The sequence below is a fragment of the Trachemys scripta genome, chromosome 8 (genome assembly GCF_013100865.1).
Source record: "Trachemys scripta elegans isolate TJP31775 chromosome 8, CAS_Tse_1.0, whole genome shotgun sequence".
In the NCBI taxonomy this organism is placed as follows: Eukaryota; Metazoa; Chordata; order Testudines; family Emydidae; genus Trachemys; species Trachemys scripta.
Window position 1 is genome coordinate 49,467,976 of NC_048305.1, and position 24,021 is coordinate 49,491,996.

The window sequence follows — 24,021 nt, forward strand, 5'->3', positions numbered from 1 at the left end:
TAAGAATAATTTATCTGTGACTGGCTGAAAAGAGGTTCCCGTCAGCATTCCTCTCAACTGATGTCAACAAAGGTCTCATCCAAGGCCAGTGAGATGGTGTAAAAAGATTTTCCCAAACAAAGAAATGGCTCAGATCTGGAGACAAAACCACTCTCAGGAGTTTGGGAAAAAAAAAAGTTTTATTTTAAAATTTTTCTTGAGCATGAACTGTGCAGAAGAGGCTGACACTGAAATCCAGATCCATGCACATGAAGAACTGCTTGCAAGGCAGAGGCTGTTCTCCACAGTGTCAGAGCAGAGCTAGCTGTAGGAACCTGAGCCCAGGTGGGCCTTATCAGGGTGTACTGAACATGCATCAGACACTGCCTTGTCATTGGCTGTGCAGATGGAACCTGCTGGTTAGCATGTGTCACACAGACCCATAGAGGACAGGGGTCTTCAGCAGCTCACGCTACAGATGCTCTTGGTTTCAGTTCTGGAAGTGCTGGTTCGATCCCTGGTATTGGCCAAGAAGATGGCTCTCATACAAGCAGCTTCCTAAGCTTTGCTCTTTTGACTGTATGTGGTGGGTAGAGATGGGGCCAAGTCATCTTGGAGCTGGAGTTCTGGGCTGGTGGGTTCAGTCCATTAAAGAGATGGCTCAGGGCTATAAAGTTTGGGTAGGGTTTTGAACTTCCCCAAAGTTTGGGCGTGTTTGGATTTAATGGTTTGGGCCTGTGGTAGAGTGCTGATATGCAGACATGGCCCTTTCCTTTGACTTTCTGGTCCTGACAGGGTTGAGCGCTCTCACAGGAAACATTTTTCCAGCATACCTTTCTGGGTCTTTTAACTATGGCAGAGCAAAACAGTTGTAGCCCTAAGATAGCCATGTCACAACTAGCTATATTTTCCTCTCTGACAGCCAGTTAAGTACTCGTAGCTCCAGTTATGTTTTCCTCTAGCTTTGCCCGTGTGTGTGTGTGTGTGAGAGAGAGAGAGAGAGAGAGATTATAAAATTACATCATTTTGTAAATGGAGAGAGAAATAATCAAATATCCCAGAGCAGAAGTTGGGGCAGTGGGGGAGTTGGTTCAGGGAGAGTTGGTATCTAGGATCAGGCTTCCCTTAAGGCTGTTTAAGCTTAAATCTGACTCTTATCCTCTCAGCCTTGAAATTGGGGGTCCCTGTTTTTTTTAATGCAGATGAAGTGAATAAAGGGCTTGGGTGAGGAGGAGTCTGGGGTTGAGGCTCCAAACAACATAGCTGAGTGAGGGCCAAACCCCATGAAGTGATGTCACAAAGTCGGACAAACTGGGCTGCACTTTGAGGGCACAGCAGAAGTGGCTGATTCTGTAAGCCCCAGGCCAGCTCTCCCTGCTGCCTGCATACCCTAGCAGAGGGGTATCCTAGAGGCAGAGAGCTCTTCTAGTGGAGGGTGGGTGAGACACTCTGCTGCAGATGAGGTCACCACACCGGAGTCTGCCATGCTGGAGGGTGTGCCAGGGCTGGTCTGGATGGGTTTGTGTGTTTCCCTGAACTGTCTGGGAAGTCTGCTCTGGAGGCTAAAAACAATCTAAAGCAGAATGTTCCCAGCAGAGCCTTTACAGCAAAAATATTTGTCTTTTGACTGGCTTGTTGGAAAGAGCAGATGAGACGAGGTGTCCACCCACTCTGTTTATTTGCAAACCATGTAAATGAGACTTAAATAAGCCTTGATGATAACTACAATAGTGCATGGATGGGGAGGAGTCAGGCAGGACCACTGGGAAACAGACTTTGAAGTCAAAGAGGGCGTGGGTGGGGTCAGAGATGGAGCAGGGGGCACAGATAGTTGTGGCCCACTGACTGGCTACCTGCGGGGATGGGATGAGCTGCCTTGCTTGAGAAGAAGAGTAAGGTCTCAGGAGTGGGAGGAACACACATCTGTGAAATGTGTGTGTGGGGGTTCTGTCTAGGACAATCTCTCTTAGGGTTGGGCAGGGAGGGAGGGAAGCTTTGGTGGGCGGGAGGTATGAAGTGTATCTGGATTCAGGCCCCCTGCTATGTCTTTGTGTTGTATTCCATTCCAGAGCCATCTGCCCTTGCAATGCTCTCTGGACCAGCGGCACAGCTGGATGGCAGGAGCTACTCCACACCAGTGTGTGCCCATTTGTGCGTACCACTGTCTGGGCGTGCTACATGGGCATGCCTGTGTGTCTGGGAGAGTGTGGCTCTGGCTGCGTGTGTGTCTGGGGGGCGCATGGCCTAAGTTATTGCATGGAGTCAATGTTCCGAGGCCCGAATAGTATACGTGGGCCTTTGGTCCACGAATGAACCCTTTCTAGTAGTCATTAAATAAATAACTCAAATGCTGGAACCAAGCTTCTGTGTAGCATCAGCTGGAGTCTCCTCTCTTGCTGCAGTATAGAAATGAAGCCACCTTCCCTGCAGCAGAATGATCTGCCAAAGGACCAGGCTGCACTGAGGCCAGTCTTAGACGGGTTTTGTAGTGCCAGTGCAAAGGTTTCAGTCCCTTACTGTGCCATGTTTGATCTGTTCTTGCCATCCTCTGTTCTGGGGATGACTGCCAGCAGTAGGGGCGCCTGCTTTGCTTCCTTGGGGGAGCGTCTTTTGGTCTGTAAGGCAGGGCTGGATTAGGAAGCCCCATGGGAAGCTCTGGCAGTGGGCTGGATACCTCTGTCTTCAGGAGCTGTGAAGCAATAGCTTGCCACGGTGTGAAGGAAAACCCTTTTCATTGTGCTGTAACCTTGTGCTTATATCTGCCCAGGAGCATGCACCCATGTGTGCGCAGAGGAGTGCCAGGATGGGTTAGTTTTCAAGTGCATGTGTGTATGTTCTTGTGTACATGTATGTCAATGTGCCCGTCCATGTGCCATGTACACGTATGTCCATGTGCACGTGACATTAGGCGTGTTTGCATGGGAGTGCAAGTATGTTGTGCACATAGCTGCATGAATGCTTGTACGTGTGAGTGCACGCATGTCCTTGTGCACATGGATGTGTTTGTCCTGGAGGACCTTGCCTAGTGCAATGCTGGCTGTGCACGTAAAGACATGCTGGACTGCGTGCCCTCTAGTGATATCTCCGTGCTCTCACTAGTTGTTTGGCTTGTCCTGAAAGTCCTGGTTTTAAAGTCATTATCAAAGGAGACGGAGCCATCACAGCAGCTCCTTGCAGCACATGGCCAGAAGGTCTCACTGGGAGGAAGGTCTTTGCTCCGTCCCTCCGACTAGACGGGCAGTGACGGTGTCTTGTCCAGCAGGAATAGCTTGGGCTGAGCCGAGATCCACAGGTCCTCTTCACCCTTCTTCTTCCTTTTTTTGTTCCTCTCTGCTGGGACCTGCCCGTTGCTGCTGCTGCCATTGCTGCTGCCTTTGCCCTGCCGTCTACAGAAGCAGCAGTGACAGCAGATGACGAGGACGACGAGGAGGACGAGGAAGGGCAGCCCCAACAGCACGGCCAGGCAGACAGTGTTGAAGATGCCCTCCTGGTGCTTGGCGTGAATGAGCTTCCAGAGTGAGTCGAAGAAGGAGCTGACCTGCTCCATGGCAGTTGGCTGGCTGGACACCTGTTCTCCCCACCTGTGGCTGGTGCAGTCCCCTTGCTGGGTGTTCAGCCCTGAGGGAAGGCAAATGGAACCCAGCAGCAGCTCTGGTCAGTGCCTGTGAAGACAGAGGAAACAACAGGAAATCAGGAGGCTGCCCTGAAATCCACGTTTGATCAACAAAGCTTGAACGCTCCCCATGGGGCCTGCCAGCCCGGTGAGCGCTCAGCCAGCTTCAGAGATGAGTTTGCAGCTCCCAAAAGGGCAATGGTTTGGGATGCTTGGTCTGTGGGCTGAATCACGCAGACCTTCCGCCCAGCAATGCTGAAGAGCCTCCAGCAAACCTGCCGTGGTCCAGGTTCCCAAAGAATTCCCCACTGGCTGCAGGAACAATGTAAACCCAACACTGTAGCTGTCTTCCTAAAATTACCGAGTTCCCCGAAGGGCTTGAGTTCTGAGGGGGCTGGCTTACACTGCCTAGGCTGTTTTCACCGCTTCTGCTGAATGACAGGACTTTGGCAGAGTAAGCCCATGGATCCCCTCCTCCTATAGACTGAAACCATATTCCCATACCCCTTCTGGGCCAGGGCAAATGGGACCAGAGTCAGGCATCAAACTCCTGCCTCTGGCATGGCAGCATAGGGTCTGAGCCGCAGGAGGACTTATTGCTTTGAATACAATAAGCACTAGAGACACTATGTTTGTATATGGGAATTTCCAGAGTTTGGGGAGTGTTTGTGTCTGGGTTTTTGTTATGAACTCAGCGCTAAGAAGAATTAATAAGAATATCTAATAAGTTCAAACTACTCTGAACAACATTTTTCACCCTAGTTTTCCTTGTCACAGAGCTCTGTGCTTCTGGGTTCCCCTGGAGACCAGAAGCAGTGACACACATGAGAGAGGCTGGTCTCATGAGGTTTCCCTCCTAGAGAGGATAAGATAATTATCCAAATGTGTGAGTGCTTTATCTGGACTGACTCTTGAGACCTTTTGAGGCTTGCTCATTCCTACCTTGACTACTGGGCTGTACGTCTGTATGGTCACTGCCCCCTAAGAAAAGGGGTAGCATGTGTCCGTGGCTGGAAAAGCAAACTGAAATGGTGGAATGATGGTAGACAATGCAGATGGGGAGGGACGCTTTCAAACTGATTCTTCACTTGCTTTTACAATGATCTCTTGCAAAGGAAATTTAGTGCAGGGTGCCAGTTCTATTCAGGTTCCTATGCTGCCCTCGACACGGTAGTGTCTGAGCACATTCCAATCATGCATTATGTGACATGACTCATGTTTGTTGTGTGGGTCATTCTCTTTCTCCTCCTTTCCCCAGAAGAGAACTGTGTTTGTTTGGGTAGATTTATTTTAAGTACATGCAGCTCTGCGTTGAGGCTGGAGAAGGCAAGTTGAGGAAGTGTGCCTTGCATTTGGGGTAGAAGTTGGTGAGGCTTTAGCTGGGAGTCTCTAGTCTTTCCACAATGCCTCAACCCTGGTTAAGCATGACAGCCGCCTCTGGTGAGCTTTGAGTGCAGCCTACACAGTGCACTTGGCAGTTCACCTCTGGGCTGAGACTGTGATGGTGGCTTCCGTAATGAGGACCAGAAAGTGGGCTGACCAGTCCAGCGTACAGACTACCACACGGAACGTCTGTGCTGCAGTCCACGGTGTGATTGCAGGTTGGGTAGAAAGGTGGCTAAAAACAACAGCATAGAAGTGGTGGCACAGGCTAGCAATGTAAGTATACACCCAGGGTTCCAGCGGGCTTGCACAGCATCTATACTGCTATTTTTTTAGCCATTCTAGCACGGGTAAACCTAGCATGGGTTTGCCTCCCTGAGCTGCAGTCACCGCTTGGATTGCAGTGTACACACACCTACAGCATTTAGATAGTAACATTGCTCAGCCTGTGCAGACCAGCGCTAGATTTCAACTTGTGACTCTGAAGTTAAAGGCTCTGTAGCCCACTGCTCATCCCCCGAGCCACCCACTCCCTGCAGCCCTCGGTTTTATTTTTTAACCGAGTGTTTCTCGCAGTCGAGGTTTCTTGTACAGTGGATAATGGTTCGCCTCCCACACGTTTCAACAAAGGTTGACGTAACAATGGCATTCCCCTAGCTGTGCACGTAACCAGCAGAGCACTGCATTCTTGGCAGCGGCCCAGACCACTTTTCCCCCTTGTCAGCGTGCTACATTGCTCCTGCCTCTCCTGGTCTAACTCTTACCGTTAGTCATTACTCTCATGTTTCATATGGGCAATGGCCAAGTTGTCAATGAATCCACAAGACCTGCTTTCAAGTGATTCCACAGGGGTTGTGTCTTCACCCTGATTAGTCCCCGAGGTCCCAGCAGTTAAGCTGGACTAATTTTTTTGGGGTGGATTTATTATTCACTGAAAAATGCATTTTCTGGGGAACCGAAACACTTAACAAATTTGAGCTGAATTAAGCGAATAGCTTTGGCTGAAAAAACACCTGAAATTTTTTGGGGGGGAAATGTTAAAACACTTAGTTTCAACTTTTTTTTAATGAAGCGTTTCAACATTTTGTTCTGAAAATGTAAGTTCGAATCAACATTTGAATAATTTCATTTGATCTGAACAAAATGTTGGTTTTTCGTTTCAGTGAGAGAAACCAAAAAAATTCAATTTCGGTTCAAAACTAACCGAAATTTTGTGTGTGGATTTTCTGGTTTGGCCACTTTGATGGGGCGGAGTGGCCCCGCACTGGTACAGCAGGGGTTAACCCTTCCTTCCTAGCAGAGGAAGCCACACCCCGGAAGCTCTGCTGGGCATGCTCCAACTGGAGAACAGCTATAAAAGCCTGCAGATCAGCTCAGTCTGGGCTGACCGCCGGAGGAGAAGGATGCACGCCGCTAGCTCCTGCAGAGGGAGGGCCTGCGAGCCAGGATCCGGGAGTCAGTCAACCTGAGGCACTACATAAGACCCCGACAGAGGACGTCCCAGGGGAAGAACAGACTGGAGGACCCCCGGCCACAGATGAACTGGTATACACGGTAGGAAGTGACCCAGGGGAACTCTAGAGACAAACAGCACTAGCGCTGCATTGACACTCGGCATGTTGCGGACGGATCCCCGCCGCGTGAGGGGCAAGGAGAGCTTGCCACTATCAGGGCCCTGGGTCGGGGCTCAGTGGAGAAGGTGGGCCCGAGTCCCCCTACTCCCTCCACCCCGAACCGTGAGGGATCTTATATGGACTCTGGCCGCTAGGCCGTGCTACCCTGCTTGTAAGGGGGTTTATATAGACTCCGACCGCTAGGTTGTGCTACCATGCCAGATGGGGTGATAGTAGGGAGAAAGGCCAACAGGCCGTCACTGACTGCCCGCAGAGAGGCGGGTGTTCGGATTTGAGTGGTGAGGCGCCGGCCCCCGTCCTACCCCTGCCACAAAGGGGCCTTGGGTACATGGTCCGCCACAGCCACCAAACCAAAAAATCATCTATTTCAGTGGCTCTCAACCTTTCCAGACTACTGTATCCCTTCCTGGAGTCTGATTTGTCTTGTGTACCCCCAAGTTACACCTCATTTAAAAACTATTTGCTGACAAAATCAGATATAAAAATAGAAAAGTGTCACAGCACACTATTACTGAAAAATTGCTTACTTTCTCATTTTTTACCATATAATTATAAAATATATCAAATGGAATATAACTATTGTACTTACATTTCAGTGTATAGTATATAGAGCAGTATAAACAAGTCGTATGAAATTTAACTGTGTACTGACTTCACTATGGCTTTTTATGTAGCTTGTTGTAAAACTAGGCAAATATCTAAATGAGCTGATGTATCCCCTGGAAGACCTCTGCGTACCCCCACGGGGACATAGACCAGTGGTTCTCAATCAGGGGTACATTTGTGTGTGTGTGTGTGTGGGGTGGGGTAAATATGGTCCCATCCCCTAATGTGCCTAGGTAATTGTGGGGTTTATTTTATTTTTATTACCCCTTGTCCCACTGCTAGTTTAGTGCTGTCTTACTTGGTCTAACTTGGCAAGTAGCCAGCTCTATGGAAGGCTGCTCAGACTAGAGCTGACAGACAGCAGCTGGGCTCCTGGTGGGCTTGGATGGGGTACAAAGCCTTTAATCACCAGGTCACTGGTTCAGATCTAGATTGGTGGTGACTGAACATTGCTACTGACCGATGCCTGTTTGACTGTCTGAGGGAGGGTAGTAACATCTACCCAGGAGCGCCGCCAGCTTTTCTGACGCCCTAGGCGGAGGAAGGTCCCGCCCTGAAATGCCGCCCCCCACAGAGGCGGTGGAAGGTCCCGCCACTGAAATACCGCCGTGGTCGCCACCCCCCAAAATGTAGTGCCCTAGGCAACCGCGTAGGTCGCCTAATGGGTTGCGCCAGCCCTGCATCTACCCAGCCATGGTGGTTAGGTATCTGGGTCACAGCTCCTATAACTGGCTGTGGTGGGCAGGCTCAGCAGAGAGGTCAGGAGATGAGCTGTAGACTCAATTCTTTTCCCAATTCAAAGTGATCCCAGCACGTCATGGCCTGAGGTGCACTTGGCCTGATCTAACGCCCACTGAAATCAGTGGGAGTCTTTCTATGGACCTCAGTGGGCATTGGAGTGTGTCTGGAGGTAGGTAGGTGGGAGAAGCATGCCCTTGCGGCTCATTAACAGAGGACCTCAGTCTCCAGGAATATCAGAGAGGCACCTTTCACCCAGGGCTCAAGACACTTAACAAAGAGTGGCAGAAAATGCGGTGGGGTGAGTGTGTCTCTTTGACCCAGGGCAGAGTGACAGATGATGCAGCCGCCGTGACTCATCTAGCAATTGTTGCAAGAAGTGGGTGGGGTTGTAGAGGAGAAAGAGCAGCATTTTTGTGGCCTAGTGTAAGGTTTCCTTCCCTGGGGGAGAGGGCGAGGTGCTGCTGACCTGCAGATTCCCTCAGGAAAGCTTACCTTTTCCTGGGGCAAGGTCAGAGGGCTGGCTCCGCCTCTTGGGTTCACACTCGGCCTGCCCAGAGACCTAACAAAGCCCTTTGAGGGGCTGCATAAGGTAATGCCCTTATGGCAGTGTTTCTCAAACTGGGGGTCCTGACCCAAAAGAGGATCACAAGACTATTGTGGAAGGGGGGAGCGCAAGGCAGTATCTGGTGGCAAGGCACCCAGCTCCAGCAGCAGTGCAGAAGTAAGGGAAGCATGGTATGGGGGAGGGTCGTCACAGCTTGAAATATTTTTTTTAAAGACGGTCCCAGCAAAGGAAGTTTGAGAACCCCTGCCTTATGGGTTTGAGCTGTCTGAAAGAGCAGTGCCTCAGGAGGCTTTGATTCCCCACAGAGGAGACCAGGTTACGGATGATGCTGGGATTGTGGTCAGATAGCTGCTAGGAGAACCGGCAGGTGACTTACGGGCTAATAAATCGAATCTCATGCTTACCTAGTGTTTTCCACTCAAGGATTACAAAGTGCTTTGAGATCTCTGGCTGAAGATCTGCTATATGAGCTAAGTATTGTTATTTATTAAAGGGCTTGGCCTGCATTAACAACTCAAGTCCCACAGCCTCTCTGGGAGGCAGGGTGAGTATTGGAATACCTGTTTTACAGATAGAGGAAACTGAGGCAGAGAGGGGAAGGTCCATATCTTTCAACCATGGATGCCTTAAACACACCCACACTTAACTTCAGAGGTTTCAGTGGGGGTTGTATTTGCTCTCCTCTGACAATCAGACCTGGCTCTCACACACTGTGTGGCAGAGACAGAATCCGGTTATCTGGACTCCACTTGTGTTCTACAACTACTAAACTATGGAAGATGTCTGCTGTGGTGTGTTTGTTTTGGGGATCACCAGGGACTCTAGTTTATTAAAGGACCCATGTTTGTATTGCTGTTGTCCTATTGTGGGTGCCATTTATTGCTGTCTTACCCTTTCTGTATCTCTCACAAGCAAAGATACCCAAGGTTTTACCCTCTTGCTCGTGTCTGTGGTGCTGGCTAGTACATCTGGCCAGTGGGCCAGTACATCTGATTAGTGGATGGATGCTGCTACTTGCCTAGGGCTCTGGATTTGCAGTCACATCCTCTGTTTTCATGAACAGCAAAACCTGGTCTCTCTTTTTCTAAATAGTAACTCAACATGTATATTCTCCATTCATAGTCTTTCACTGATCTGCCTGGCCACAGGGAGGAAGTGACACCCTTGTGGAAGGTGTTAATCTGTGACAGAGCATCTTTGTCTGCCTAAAATAGGGCTGTTCACTGCAGCTTGGGCCATGTGTGCACTGGCCAGTCCCTTGCTACCCTCCGCCTGCAGTGACACCCTACTCTCCACCAAGTCAGACCTGCCATTTTGCACTACCGCAGCAGGCACGGTGTGCTGCGTGGCCTGAAAGAGAATGAAGACGTCTGCCATTAGAAATTCTGCCCCCAGGAAATTAAACACTGTCTGGAATCCAGACCCATGATGCATCCCTGGCCATGTCTCTTGTGCTGAGTCACAGAAAGCCAAGAGAGAAATTCTCAAGGGCTCAGCACCCACTGAGGAAGCTAGATTTTTCAAAAGAGCTCAGGTCTTATTTAAACACCAAAACAAGGGACAGATTTTTTCCAAAGTGCTCAGCGCTTAGCTGCACCCATTGGGACACTTACAGCTGCATTTTCTAAACACTGCAGCATTACAGCTGCATGGGAAATGGTTTTGACTTTTTTGAACAATGAAAACAACAGATTATGATGAAAACAAACTTTATTCTTTTAATCTAAATTTTCTACATTTTTGGGGGGCGGTTGGTTTTTAAAAAAAAAAAAATCAGTTTTCAGCAGCCAAAACAGAAACATGCCAAAAACCAAAACTTTTTGAAGACTTGAAAATGTGGAGCCAATTTTTTTTTTTTTTTTAAATGAAAATTTTGTCTGACATCTTCAGGTTCTGGTTGCTGAAAACAGAAATATTTTTGGAGTTTGGTTGCCAAAAAACTGAAACAGTTTTAGTATTAACAACATCTTACCCCTATTTAATCAGAAATGGACAGTTCTGGCAAACATTTCTGCTTTGACAAAACACTTTTTTTTTCATTAAAAATAACTTTGTGTGTGTGTCAAAAAAATTCTGAATGAAAAATTGCAGCCAGCTCTACTCAGCACCCAGTGGACAACCAGGCTGCTCTTCTGACAATCTGTCCCCCTCACAGTGTAACTTCTAAGGCCCTAAAGAGGAAAGGAAGCATCCACCTGGAGCAGTTGGTTATAATTTATATCCGTAGCAGGCTAGCGTCTGTGATGGGCATTAATTCTTCTGGGTAGTGTCCCTTGATTCTGGCCTCCTCATGACCCATATCAACCTAGGCAAGCTATCCCCTTTAACTGCATGCACATACAAACACAAATGCTCTGTGATGCTTTGGCCCTGGCTGAATATCATTGACACTGAATCCTGGCCCCAAGCCCCATGTCACTGTTCTGGTGCAGAGTTGGCTCTCTGAGGTGGTGCCCTCTGCCTGTGTATTTCACAGGCAGCAGCAGCAGGAGAACCCGTGCCGTGGCACAAAACAACATGGGTGGAAGGGAATTTGCACTCTCCTGACCCTACTTGCTTGCATTTTGAGTGGTCCCTGAGTGCAGGTGCATTATGTGATGCCAACCCAAACCTGATCTGCATGTGGTGAACACATCATAACTTTGCTAAGCACATTCATGTTTGAACCACGTGGCTTTATTTGCATGTGACTCTGCAATGCCTCGATGTGGCTGGAGTCAGAAGTAGAAATGCCAAAAAACTAGGGGGGGGGAGAGATTTTTGGGGAGAATGATCTGGTGGCACAGGCCTGGCAGCCAGGAGATCTGGGTTCTGTCCCCACCTCTGCCACTGAGTGCTCTGTGATCTTAGGCAAGTCACTTACTTGCTCTGTGCCTCGGTTTCCCCACCTGTAACATGGGGGATAGTGCTACTTCTGTACCCCACCAGGGGATCATGAGGTTTAATTCATTAATGTTTTAAGATGGGCTACACTGAAAATTCTCTCTCTCTAGACTCTATAGAGCATGAGGCCACCTGACCCAGTGCCATGCCTTGGCACATGGAAAGCTATTATTGCCTCCAGGAGCAAGTGCATCACTGCCTTGCACAATGTGATTGGCTGACTTAGCGATGTCACTTCTGGAAGCGTTCAGGAGCAGCATTTCCCAAATCAACAGGTGACCCCATGTACCCTAGCCAAGCAGACCGAGTGTCTGTGGGCACCTGTGGCTGGGTGGACTGACTAGCTAACAAATGCACAAATGGCCTTCATTTGTCCACAGACAATGATCTTAGCCCCTTGTCACAGTGGGGCTGGATCCTTTATGCTGCAAGCAGTGGTGTATAGTGTGTGGACAGCATCACAGCACATCAACTAGGGGTTAAACAGTATGCAGTGGGTACAGCAGGATTTGAAAAAAAGAAGGCAAACCAGGCTGGTGTCCAACTACTCCCCCGGTTTCCAGCCCGGAGGGTTGCCAAGTGCAGTGACTACAGCCGCCTTAGCAACAGTCAGACAAATTACACCATTGTAGCCACCACTCCTCCTCCTTCCTGCATTCCAGCCAGAAGGAGCTTTTATTGTGACACGATCCCGCCGAGGACAGCCTTTGGGACAAACTTGTCATGCCTGATGTTTGCTTGCCTCTTACTGTGGGACCCTCCCATCGGGAGGGAAGTGTCACCACCTGGCAATGCAGGATGGTGTTAGCTGCCTCAGCCCCAAAGAGCTTGGGGGAGGGTTTCCCTCCAGCACCAAGACAGTGTTGCAACTGGAATGGCTGGCAAAGCTAACTGAGAGAAGCTAGATGCCAGTATCCGTCCATGTGTCCCCGCAGGCAGTGGCGTAGCCAGGTTCTAAGAGCAGAGGGAGCAAACATTAAAAAGCCCCCCCCTGGGCTGGCTCCTCCGGCCGCTCCGCGCCCCCCCCCTTGGCTGGCTCCTCCGGCCGCACTGTGCCGCCCCTCCCAGGGCTCCTCCAGCCGTGCTGCGCCCCCCGCCCCGGCTCCTCTGGTCTTGCCGCCCCCCACCCCCTTGCCCGCAGGAGCCCAGTGCCGGCCTGGCAGGTCAAGCTTCAGAGCGGAGCGTGGGCCCCGCCTGCTGGCGCCATGGTAATCCCTAACTAAGATGCCGCTTTTGGAAAATGTGCACCCCCCCCCAGCTACGCTACTGCCCGCAGGGCATGCAACGTCCCCACTTGCCTTCCAATGCCTATGGGTTACTGGCAAAAGCCAGCTGGATCGCAACAGGACAACCCCAGTTACTAAGCTCTATAGAGGGGACCAATCTGGCCAAAACCTTCATACTGCATGCCTCCCCACACATGTGGGGCATGGTGTGCGCATGTGTCATACATACTGGCACACGTGTGTACACAGCACACTTCATCACAGCCCACACCTCGCCCAAGGTAAGAAGGAGACTATAGAGGAAAACTACCATATATGGGGTGCTGAGGAAGGGAGGGCAAAAATATCTAGCCTGGAATTTCCCTCTGGCAGTTACAAACGAAGCTGGCTTCTGTCTGTTCGCTCATTTGGAACTGGGTGAAGATCCCACCCTAGATTTCTGTGCTACTGGGGATGGACTGTGGGAGTAGCCCCTGGTGATGGAAAAACCAGATCTGGATTTACGTACCTGTCTGGCATAGACCCAAGGTACATCTGTGGATTCTGGTGCACCCTTTACAGGCCTAACTGTAGGAGTGCACCTGAGAACCATTGCTTCAGGGTGAAGGCCTAAATGGCTGGACCCGGATTTAATTCAGCAGGCCAAAATCTAGAGGAAGAGACTCCCTCAGTATTGTGAATGTACAGGGCACAACACAATGGGACTGTGATCTCAGTTGAGACCTCTAGGGTTACTGTAATGGAAACAACAGATAACATTAATAAGCTACTATACGGAATGAACACTTGCAGCAAAATGTTGCTTCAGTCAAGTTTGGTGACTCTCTCCTTGATTATTGTTATTTAAATAGGAAAATGAATGAATGACATACCTAGCTCGTATATAGCACTTTTCATCAGTGGATCTCAAAGTGCTTCACAAAAGAATTGTATCAACATCCCCATTTTACAGATAGGCAAACTGAGGCAAGGAAAAGTGACACGACTTGTCCAAGGTCACCCAGCACACCAGTGGGTGAGATGGGAATAGAACCCTTGTCTCCTGAGTTTTAGACCAGTGCCCTATCTATTAGACAACAGTGTCTCACTGGAGTGCCTAGATTCCCACCCTCCTGCACAGGGGCATCATGGGGGTAAATGTGAGAGCCTCTCGTTTAAAATATTAGAACCCCAACACTCATCCCCTCCTCCCAGCCACCCCCCCCCAGAGCCTCCTGTAAATAAGGACATTTTTAGAACTGATTGTATTTTCCTATTGACTTTATCTTTGTGGAACTGAAAAAAAATAGTAATCAATCTGCAAAACAAACAAACAGAATATCATGTTTTTGTCTGGATATTCTGTGTGTGAGGCTGTATTGCCATTTACCCATAAATGGGAAGTCAGACTCTACTCCACAAGAAAAGTAATTTTAGACAAAACAGGATGTATATTTTAATTCCTGCATTGAGACACTTTATATTTACTGCCTTGAAAGTTTTAAGGGGGTTGGAATTTTCTTTTTCAAATTGTGATTACTTGGTTACAGAAAAGCAGAACTGTTTAAAATGTCGCCATGGCTGTCTTTTCCCTTTAAAACATAGCTGAATAAATTGAATGTGTGTGTAAAGTGTCTAGCCCAAGTGGACCCTTATTTCTTGCCACAAGCCCTGAGTAATGGGCAGTGTACAACTGTGCTGCCTGAGGAGCAAACCGCAAGCCAGACTGTGGTTCTCCCCTTACTCAAAGGGGAAGTAACATGCATCAGCCCTGGATCTGGTGAGGTATAAATTACTTCCCCCCTCCATACTGGCTCAGTTGTGCTGGTGATGCATTGTGGGAGGTGGAGCCTGCAGAAGTTCTCTCCCCACACAGCTACTAGGAAAACAGGTAGTTGGCCCAGGGAAGTAGGGGGGCTTTACACACCCATAAGGCCTTGTTGTCAGGGTCCCAATCTGACTCTCCATTAAGCCTGACACACAACTGACTTTAAATGATTATTTAGGGCCTCTGTTGCCTTTTGCTCTGTAGATGAAGATTGTTAGTGCAATAATTGGGGGGGCTCATTTGAAAAAAAAATTGGCATTGTCTCCCAAGATCTGTGAGAGTGAGGGATCATCTTTCAGGATAGGTTGTAGATCTTTGATGATGCGCTGGAGAGGTTTTAGTTGGGAGACAGACCTGTCCTCGCTTACAAACAGCCCCCCAACCTGAAGCAAATACTCACCAGCAACCACACACCACAGAACAAAAACACTAACCCAGGAACCTATCCTTGCAACAAAGCCCGATGCCAACTCTGTCCACATATCTATTCAAGTGACACCATCATAGGACCTAATCACATCAGCACCATCAGGGGCTCATTCACCTGCACATCTATCAATGTGATATATGCCATCATGTGCCAGCAATGCCCCTCTGCCATGTACATTGGCCAAACTGGACAGTCTCTACGCAAAAGAATAAATGGACACAAATCTGACATCAGGAATCATAACATTCAAAAACTAGTAGGAGAACACTTCAACCTCTCCGGCCATTCAGTAACAGATTTAAAGGTGGCAATTTTGCAACAGAAAAGCTTCAAAAACAGACTCTAACAAGAAACGGCTGAACTTGAATTGATATGCAAACTAGATACTATCAACTTAGGCTTAAATAGAGACTGGGAATGGCTGAGCCATTACACATATTGAATCTATTTCCCCCATGTTAAGTATCCTCACAGCTCTTGTCAAACTGTCTTAAATGGGCTATCTTGATAATCACTACAAAAGTTGTTTTTTCTCCTGCTGACAACAGTCCATCTTAATTAATTAGCCTCTTAGAGTTGGTTGGGCAACTCCCACCTTTTCATGTTCTCTGTATGTATATGGATCTCCTCACTATATGTTCCATTCTATGCATCTGATGAAGTGAGCTTTAGCCCATGAAAGCTTATGCTCAAATAAATTTGTTAGTTTCTAAGGTGCCAGAAGTACTCCTCATCTTTTTGCGGATACAGACTAACACAGCTGTTACTCTGAAACCCGACTTTCCTCTGATGCTCCAGGCCCATGTCTGGAGGATCAGGGGGTTGGGATTGAGGAGCTGTGTCTTGAGAGCTCAGGGCTGGAATAGGAGGGGGAGCTACGGACTGATTTATTTGGCTAGTCAGTTTTTTTTGGGAGGGTGTCAGAACTGATTAGAGCTGAGGATGGTACAAGCAGATACTGTGCAAATGCAATCAGAGCCCTGATTTCAGGAGAGCCACTTAGTTCACTTGTAAAGCAGTTATGGAAGAGAGAAATGAGTGCATTATAATGACCCTTTCACAGCACTAGGCATAGAGTAGGAATGAGTCAGAGAAAAGTTTATTGTAACTTGGCCTTAAAGAATTTGCTGCAACTATTCGCATGCAATAGGATATGTTTGTGTTTTTGTCTCTCATATATAAATTGTCAATCTTAGTTGTCTAAATTAGGTTCCTAAATAAAGGATGTGACTTGATTTTCAAAGATTCTGGACATCCATTGCTGACAAACTTTAATAGGAGCTGCAGGTGCTCAGCACCTGGGGGGGGGCAGTCACTTATTTAGGTACCTCAATGTAGATTTAAGCATCTAATTTTAGAGATCTTCATTTGACAACTTGGACCTACAAAACCCAAATAATTAGGATTGATACTATGTAAAGGTTGCGAGGTCAAGCACTAAAAGTGTGAAAAAATTTAAAATTATAAAAGTTGTTCCGGCAACATGAGTTGCCCACATCCTGTATATTTTGTAGTAACCGTATATTTTAAAAAAGAAATTTAAGATTTACACTGAACAAGAGGGAAAGGACTGGAAAGCACTACATCTGTGTAATGTGGCCAAGTTAATAGGATTGCAGCAACCTCAAGCCCCAATCCTACAAATTGATTCATACAGACATGCTCTCATGTCTCATTTCACCAGGACTCCTTGAAGGCTCGTCTGGATTCCTTTGCAGAACTAGGGCTTTAACTTGTGGAATATGGTGACTTTTGAGTGCTTGTTCTCGCAGTGCTGACACTTTGTATATTTAATTTCCTAGAGGCGGGTGGCTGTTTTTAAGGGAGGGGAATGGGAAGAAAATAGAAAACTTGAAATCTGGAGGGTAATGGCTTGAGCAATTCCCTGCCCTGGAACAATTCACCAAGTGTCTTCATGGATTCTTCTCCATCACTGACAATTTTTAAATCCAGATGGGCTGTTTTTCTAAAAGCTCTGCTCTAGAAATAATTGGTGGGGTGGGGGGGTGAGTTCTCTGGCCTATGCTATACAAGAGGCCAGTCTAGATATTCACAATGGTCTCTTCTGGCCTTGGAATCTGTGACTCTATTAAATATATAGATATAAGATCCTGTCTACATTTAAGAGAATTTTTGCCCTGGTGTAACTGCATGGATGTAGTTAACACCACTGCAAACCCATAATGGAGATGTGGGGGGCTGCACTGCCCCAAAGTGGGACTTATTATGTACTTTAATTGGGTAATTTATCAAAAAGCTACACTACATGTCCCACTTTGTGACAGAACAACCTGCCTGCATTTGGAGTTTGCACCAGCGTAAGGGCTTTTCAACTCAGAGACTTAGTGCATGGCAAGCCGGGGTGTAAATCTACAGCGGACTTGCTTGTTGTGCATTGACTGGGTGGACCCTACTACTGTGTACTAAAAGGTCAAAGTGCACTACAGAACTTTCGGGGCATGGTAGCAGATTTCATTTGGCCAGTTAGTATGTAGTGGGCTAGAGCGCTGTAGATTTACATCCTGGCTTGCCGCACACAAAGTCTCTATATAGACCAGTCCAGATCAATGCACTTGCACTGACGCATGTTTTCTTAAAGTAGACAAGGCCTAACTTAGGGGTTAACCTCTATTGCCCTGCCCTACACCATTACACTGGTGCAAAGTGCTAGCATTCTTATCTGGTGGTGTTCGCCCCTTCTCCTTTGCACAGGTCTAAATGACTAAACAAGGTACATGGCTCTGCTGACTTTACCAGAACAACTTGTGTAACACCCACACCTTCTGAGTGTGTTCTGTCCCACCTAGTAGCACCGATAGGGTTACCATATTTAAAAAATAAAAAAAGAGGATACTCCATGGGGCCCTGGCCCCGCCCCAACTCCACCCCCTCCTCTGAGCACCCCACATTCCCCCTCCTCCCTCCCAGCCACGTGAAAAAGGCTACCCGGCAAACCGTGAAGCTGGTAGCGCTCGGGTTTCGGGCAGCCCCCAGGCCTCTGGACCCTGCGCCCCCGGCCGGGCACTTCCCCTCCCGGGCTCCGGCGGCTGCTGTGCTCCCTGAACTCCTGGGCTCTGTAAGCGCCGAGCTGCCTGAGCGCTACCGGATTTGGGCAGCCCCCATGCCTCTGGACTCTGCGCCCCCAGAGCCCGGGAGGGGAAGCGCCCGACCGGCGGCTCAGGGTCCGGAAGCATGGGGGCTGCCCGAAGCCGGTAGCATTCGGGCAGCTCGGCTTTAAACAGAGCAGAAGAGTCAAGGAGGTAGGGAGCACAGCAGCCGTGGGAGGGGAAATGCCTGGCCGGCGGTACTTTTCCTGGACATATTCGGCTTTTTGGCAATTCCCCCCGGATGGGGGTTTGATTACCAAAAAGCTGGACATGTCTGGGGAAAAACTGGACGTATGGTAACCCTAAGCACCAAGACCACTTAAGAGAGAGAGAAAATAAGTCTGCTCTGTAGCCTGTTGGTTTTTAGCTCATGCTGTAGAGGCTCATGCACTAAACTCCAGAGGTCCCTAGTTCGATCCTACCCGCCAACAACTGGAGTCTGTCGACATTACACTTGCAAGTTCTTTGATTGGACCAACATGAACTTCACTTGCCACACCTAAGTACTGGGGCTATTTTTCAGTGCATACCTGCAGACTTATGGAAATGTTTCATTGCTCATGGTCAGTGCAAGTTTCACATTCAGCGGGTTTTCTTGTAACATTACCTAAGAAAGCCTGGTTAGGGTGTTTTTGAAATGGTGAATAGTATGTTCCCTTAGCTCTTCCAGAGCTCACAAACAGCTCAAGGGATTTTGATCAAGCTTCCCTCCCCTGCCTCCCTGAAAAAATCAGACAGAAGCCAAGCATAGATAATTTTCTCCCCAAAGGTGAATGATTTGGAAGTTATGAATATTTAAAAACACCAGGTTAAAAGTGAAACTATTTTGAAAATTTAACCATAGAAGCATGCACAGGCTCAGACATATAATCTGTGTATGTAGATACTGATAGTGCAATAAAATTAAAGAACAACAATCAATTTGACCCTTTTTATAATAATTCAAACAAAATGATACTGTTTCAATCTGACTTTGTATGCTTGTAATGTTATTAATGAACTTTGTCCAAAACAGCTTCTAAAATGAGATTTAGTAAATGGTCTATCCTTCACAATATGCTATAAAATACCATCCCCTAGTGTATCTAGTATCTACTGTTCATGGCCTGGAAGCTCCAGTCCAGCAGAGATTCACCTGCATGGAGCTTATTGCGGGAGTGGGGCCCTAATAAGCATTGATGATCCTATTTGATACCAGCTGATCTCTGTACAGGGACGATCCCTTCCTATAGTCTGTTAGAGCTTTTCTGGTGACTTGAATAGGTTCCATGTATTTACACAAACTATATTTAATTGATGGCTCTTGTGAGCTCTGGCTAGATCTATGTAAAACCCGTATAATCAACCTGGCATGACTCCTTTGCTTACATTTTTCTTTCTGACTGATCTAAAACTTGGGCTGGGTTTGCTGTAAGTTTTACCAAAGCTCGCAAGCCCTTTGGGAGGACTCTCCAGGCAGCCTGGGTTGCTTGAAGGTTTGAGGTGGTAGCCCTGTGAATCTTGGAGGCTTTAGCTGAATATTGCTTGGAGCTGTGGGGCATCACTCCTTACTGAGAATTGTCTGTGTGAAACTGACAATAAAAGTTCTAACTAGAGATTGGCTGGAACCAGCAGTCTTGGGATCTGCACCCGCCCCCCACCCCCCCCCCCCCCCCCCCAACCTCCAACATTGGAGCTAAAATTTATGGCTCAGCCCCATCTCTAGATCTTGTGACTCCCTGTGAACTGAAACCCTCATGCTCAGCAAAGCTCTTGTTCTGACCCATGTTCCAGTACCCTGGGGGAAAAGGCAGATTTTCATCAACAAAACTCTAAAGCACTGAAGTGTGTTTTAGCTACTCAGATTGGCTGAAGGCTGGGCAGCCCTGCTCCAGCTATTCCCACCTCTCGAGTCTCTCTCCAGCCTCCTTTTGGGAGCCTGAGGTGCCCTGCCTCTGCTTGATGAATACCCTGGCTTAGAGAGGGCTGCACCTCTCCCGTGCACCAAGCTACTCCCGGATCAGCCCCAGAGGCCTTGTCAATGCAATGTTTTGTATCTGTTCTGCAGCTAGCCATAAATGCAAGCACCAGTGCACCCTGGGCTCAGACACGTCCAGCACTGTCACAAAACTCTGCCCTGAACACCAGTGCTGCAAACTGGGAATGAAATTTTTGTTGTGCGGGGGGACAGAATGGAAGCCAAACATCCCCATCCCCTTCCCCCTTGGACGGGGCTTACACACTTTGCCTTCACAGTGTGACCAGCCCCTATCATTCCAGGAAGCATAGAATCCTAGGACTGGAAGGGACCTTGAGAGGTCATCTAGTTCAGTCCCCTGCACTCATGGCAGGACTAAGTATTATCTGGACCATCTCTAAAAGGTGTTTGTCTAACCTGCTCTTAAAAAATCTCCAGTGACTGAGATTCCACAACCTCCCTTGGCAATTTATTCCAGTGCTTAACCACCCTGACAGGAAGTTTTTCCTAATGTCCAACCTAAACCTCCCTTGCTGAAATTTAAACCAATTGCCTCTTGTCCTAGCCTCAGAGGTTAAGGAGAACAATTTACCTCCCACCTCCTTGTGAACAACCTTTTAGGTACTTAAAAACTGTTATCATGTCTCTTCCCCCCTCACCCCCTTCTCTTCTCCTCTCCAGACTAAACAAACCCAATTTTTCTAGTCTTCCTTCACAGGTCATGTTTTCTAGACCTTTAAATCACTTTTGTTGCCCCTTCTCTGGACTTTCTCCAATTTGTCCACATCTTTCCTGAAATGTGGTGCCCAGAACTGGACACAGTACTCCAGTTAAGGCCTAATCAGCACGGAGTAAAGTGGAAGAATTACTACTTGTATCTTGCTTACAACAGTGGCTCTCAATCTTTCCAGACTACTGTACCCCTTTCAGGAGTCTGACTTGTCTTGCCTACCCAAGTTTCACTTCACTTAAACTACTTGCTTACAAAATCAGACCTAAAAATAGAAAAGTGTCACAGCACACTATTACTGAATAATTGCTTACTTTCTCATTTTTCCAATATAATTATAAAATAAATAATTTGGAATGTAAATATTGTACTTATGTTTCAGTGTATAGTATATAGATCAAACAAGTCATTGTATGAAATTTTAGTTTGTACTGACTTTGGCAGTGCTTTTTATGTAGCCTATTGTAAAATTAGGAAAATATTTAGATGAGTTAATGTACCTCCTGGGCTGGTTGAGAACCCCTGGCTTACAACACTCGTGCTGATACATCCCAGAACGTTTGCTTTTTTTGCAACAGTGTTACACTGTTGACTCATATTTTGCTTGTGATCCACTATGGCCCCCCGAATCCCTTCCCACGGTACTCCTTCCCAGGTAGTCATTTCCCATTTTGGATATGTGCAACAGATTGTTCCTTCCTAGGTGGAGTACTTTGCATTTGTCCTTATTGAAGTTCATCCTATTTACTTTAGACCATTTTTCCAGTTTGTCCAGATCATTTTGAATTTTAATCCTATCCTCCAATGCACTTGCAACCCCTCCCAGCTTGGTATCGTCCGTAAACTTTATAAGTGTACTCTCTATGCCACTATCTAAATGACTGATGAAGATATTGAACAGAACTGGACTAAGAACTGATTCCTGCGGGACCCCACGTGATATGCCCTTCCAGCTTGACTGCGAACCTCTGATCGCTACTCTCTGTTTTCCAATCAGTTACGCACCCAGCTTATAGTAGCTCCGTCTAGGTTGCATTCCCCTAGTTTGTTTTAGGAGAAGGTCATGTAAGACAGTATCAAAAGCCTTACTAAAGTCAAGATATAAGTTCAAAGAAGTGGAGTATGAGTTGAGTCTTGAACTAGGATCCCTGAATGATAGCAGGCTGGTGTCCTTTAGGTAGACTAGGCCAGATAGGTCCTCTGACTGGCACAGACAATGCAGAAGAACGTTTGTAACAACTGTGGGTCAAAGATTCCCGTTACACCAGGCTCAGCTCCCAGTAAAGGCATCTGAGGACTGGGAGAGATGCCCTCTGCCTTTTAAAACTCAAGGAATTTTATTCTACTTCACAGCTCATGTCAGTTTCCACACCTCTCTGGCTCCAGCAGCTGGAATGGGAGAAGGGCCCAGGCAGATATGGGGGACACAGGGTCACTCCTGTTGGAATGAGGAGGATACCTTTTGGCCAGCTCACAGAGGGGAGAGGGTGCGTCCCCGGACGTCTGAGCTGCTCATAGTAGAGACAGCCCCAGGGCAATACCAAGTCAGGAACCCCAGAGCTGTTCATTATAAACAAGGACAACTGTGCTAAAAGGTTCAGCATGTGCCATTTTAACAATGAAGCTAACCTATCCCCAACCCTCCCAGTACAGTGCTGAGGAGTGGCAGCTCCTGCTTTTTGAATCTGCGGTGCATGGCTGTTTCCAAGCTCACAGCTAAATAACAGTGAAGAATCCAGAGCACAAGCAGCTTATTATTATTAACTTGGAATCCAGTAGCAGCCAGAGGCCCCGATGGAGCTCTGGATCCCATTACACAGTCCCTGGCCCAAAGATTTTTATAGTGGAATAGACCAGACCAGCAAATGGGGTGGGGAAACTGAGGCACGGAGCGGAGAAGTAATGTGTCCAAGGTCTCCTGCCAAGGCCAGTGGCAGATCCAGCTCTCCTGCCTCCCAATCCAGTGCCCTATGGGCTGGACCACAGTGCTGACAGCTGGCTGCTGCATAGGTTCAGTGTTGTTTACTGACCCGAGGCGGGGCGCTCAGGCTGCATGCCGCGTTCCGGCGCTGGGGACCTCAGGGAAACCCCTGACGCTGCCATGCCTCAGTTTCCCTTTAGCTAAAGGAGGACAATACTTTAGCTAGTTCCCGGTGATGTGCGCCCAGCCCTGGGAGCGTGCCTTGGATAAAAGGGGTCCCAGAGCAGCAGGGCTAAGCAGGCTGCTCGCTCCGCCAGCCCACGGTCTGTGTGCGCAGTGACCAACCGCTCCAATGGGGAGTCGCTTCCCGGGAGCACCCCGCGCTCGGACCGGGCAGCGCCCCGCGGCTGCGTCCACACGCCCCGGCACGGCCGCCAGCAGCTTACCTGCAGCTCCCCGACCCCGAGGCGCCTGCCCCTGCCCCGCGCCGCCGCCTGAGAAGTTTCGCAGAAGCCAGAGGAAGTGGTGAGCTGACGGCTCTGGGTGTTTGCTGCCAGCGGCCTCCCAGCGCTCCGCCCCTTGCCCTGCCCGCCCTCCCCGCGGTACCTGGGGCTGCTGCCGGCTCAGGCCGGCCCCCGGGACGCCCCGTGGCACAGCTCGCGCCCTGCCTGTTTGAGCTTTCCCGCTCAGCTCTGCTCTCGCTGGCTCCCTCTCCCCCGCGCGGCAGCTTTCCACGCGTGACCCTCCCCCAGTCCTTCTGACCCACGGGGCCCAAACCACTGGAGGGACACCTCGTCCTCTGGGCACGTTCGCCGCCCGCACGCCCACACCAAGGGACACGATGTACAGGCGCTGGTCCACGGGCGACCTGTCTGCACATGCTGCAGGAAGAGACACCTGGCGCCAGCCGCACAGAGCCACATAAGAAAACCCACTGCCTCGCACAGACGCACCCCACAGCACATAGGCACGTGCTAGCTCGCAAGGCAACAGGCACATTCTAGCCACAGGCACACATGCTACCGGGAAGAGAGACACCCACGCTCCCAGGTACACAGCAGTACGCACACCAATACACAGCAGTACACACAGAGCCATGTGCTGTACACACAGGCATACACAACACACACATGCTACAAGCAGAGAGAGACACTACCGCACACAGATCTATGCGCTGTACACACAGCATACACAACACACATACATAGACATGCTATCCATAGACGCATGCTACAGGCAGAGAGACACACCAGCGCACACACATACAGATACACCCTCACAAAGATACAGACCCTAAGTGAGATCTGGTAGCTGCTTCCCTGAGTAAGGTACTGTGTTATTAACAGAACAAGCTGGGTAACAAACACGGTAGGGGGCGAAGGAATCAGATTGCTGATAGGGAAGAATGGGACTGACGTGTGTGTGGTCAGCCTTATCAG

At 48.6% G+C, this 24,021-nt stretch overlaps 1 protein-coding gene across 1 annotated transcript; it reads right to left on the reverse strand.

Moving 5' to 3' along the window:
- Positions 1 to 163: 163 nt before the first annotated feature.
- Positions 164 to 23,141, reverse strand: KIAA0040 (KIAA0040 ortholog). The gene is made up of 2 exons (XM_034779858.1): positions 23,029 to 23,141; positions 164 to 3,641 (listed from the first exon to the last, which is right to left on the reverse strand). The coding sequence occupies exon 2, from the start codon at positions 3,524 to 3,526 to the stop codon at positions 3,209 to 3,211; it is 318 nt and encodes a 105-aa protein (XP_034635749.1). The 5' UTR covers positions 3,527 to 3,641; positions 23,029 to 23,141; the 3' UTR covers positions 164 to 3,208.
- Positions 23,142 to 24,021: the final 880 nt, after the last annotated feature.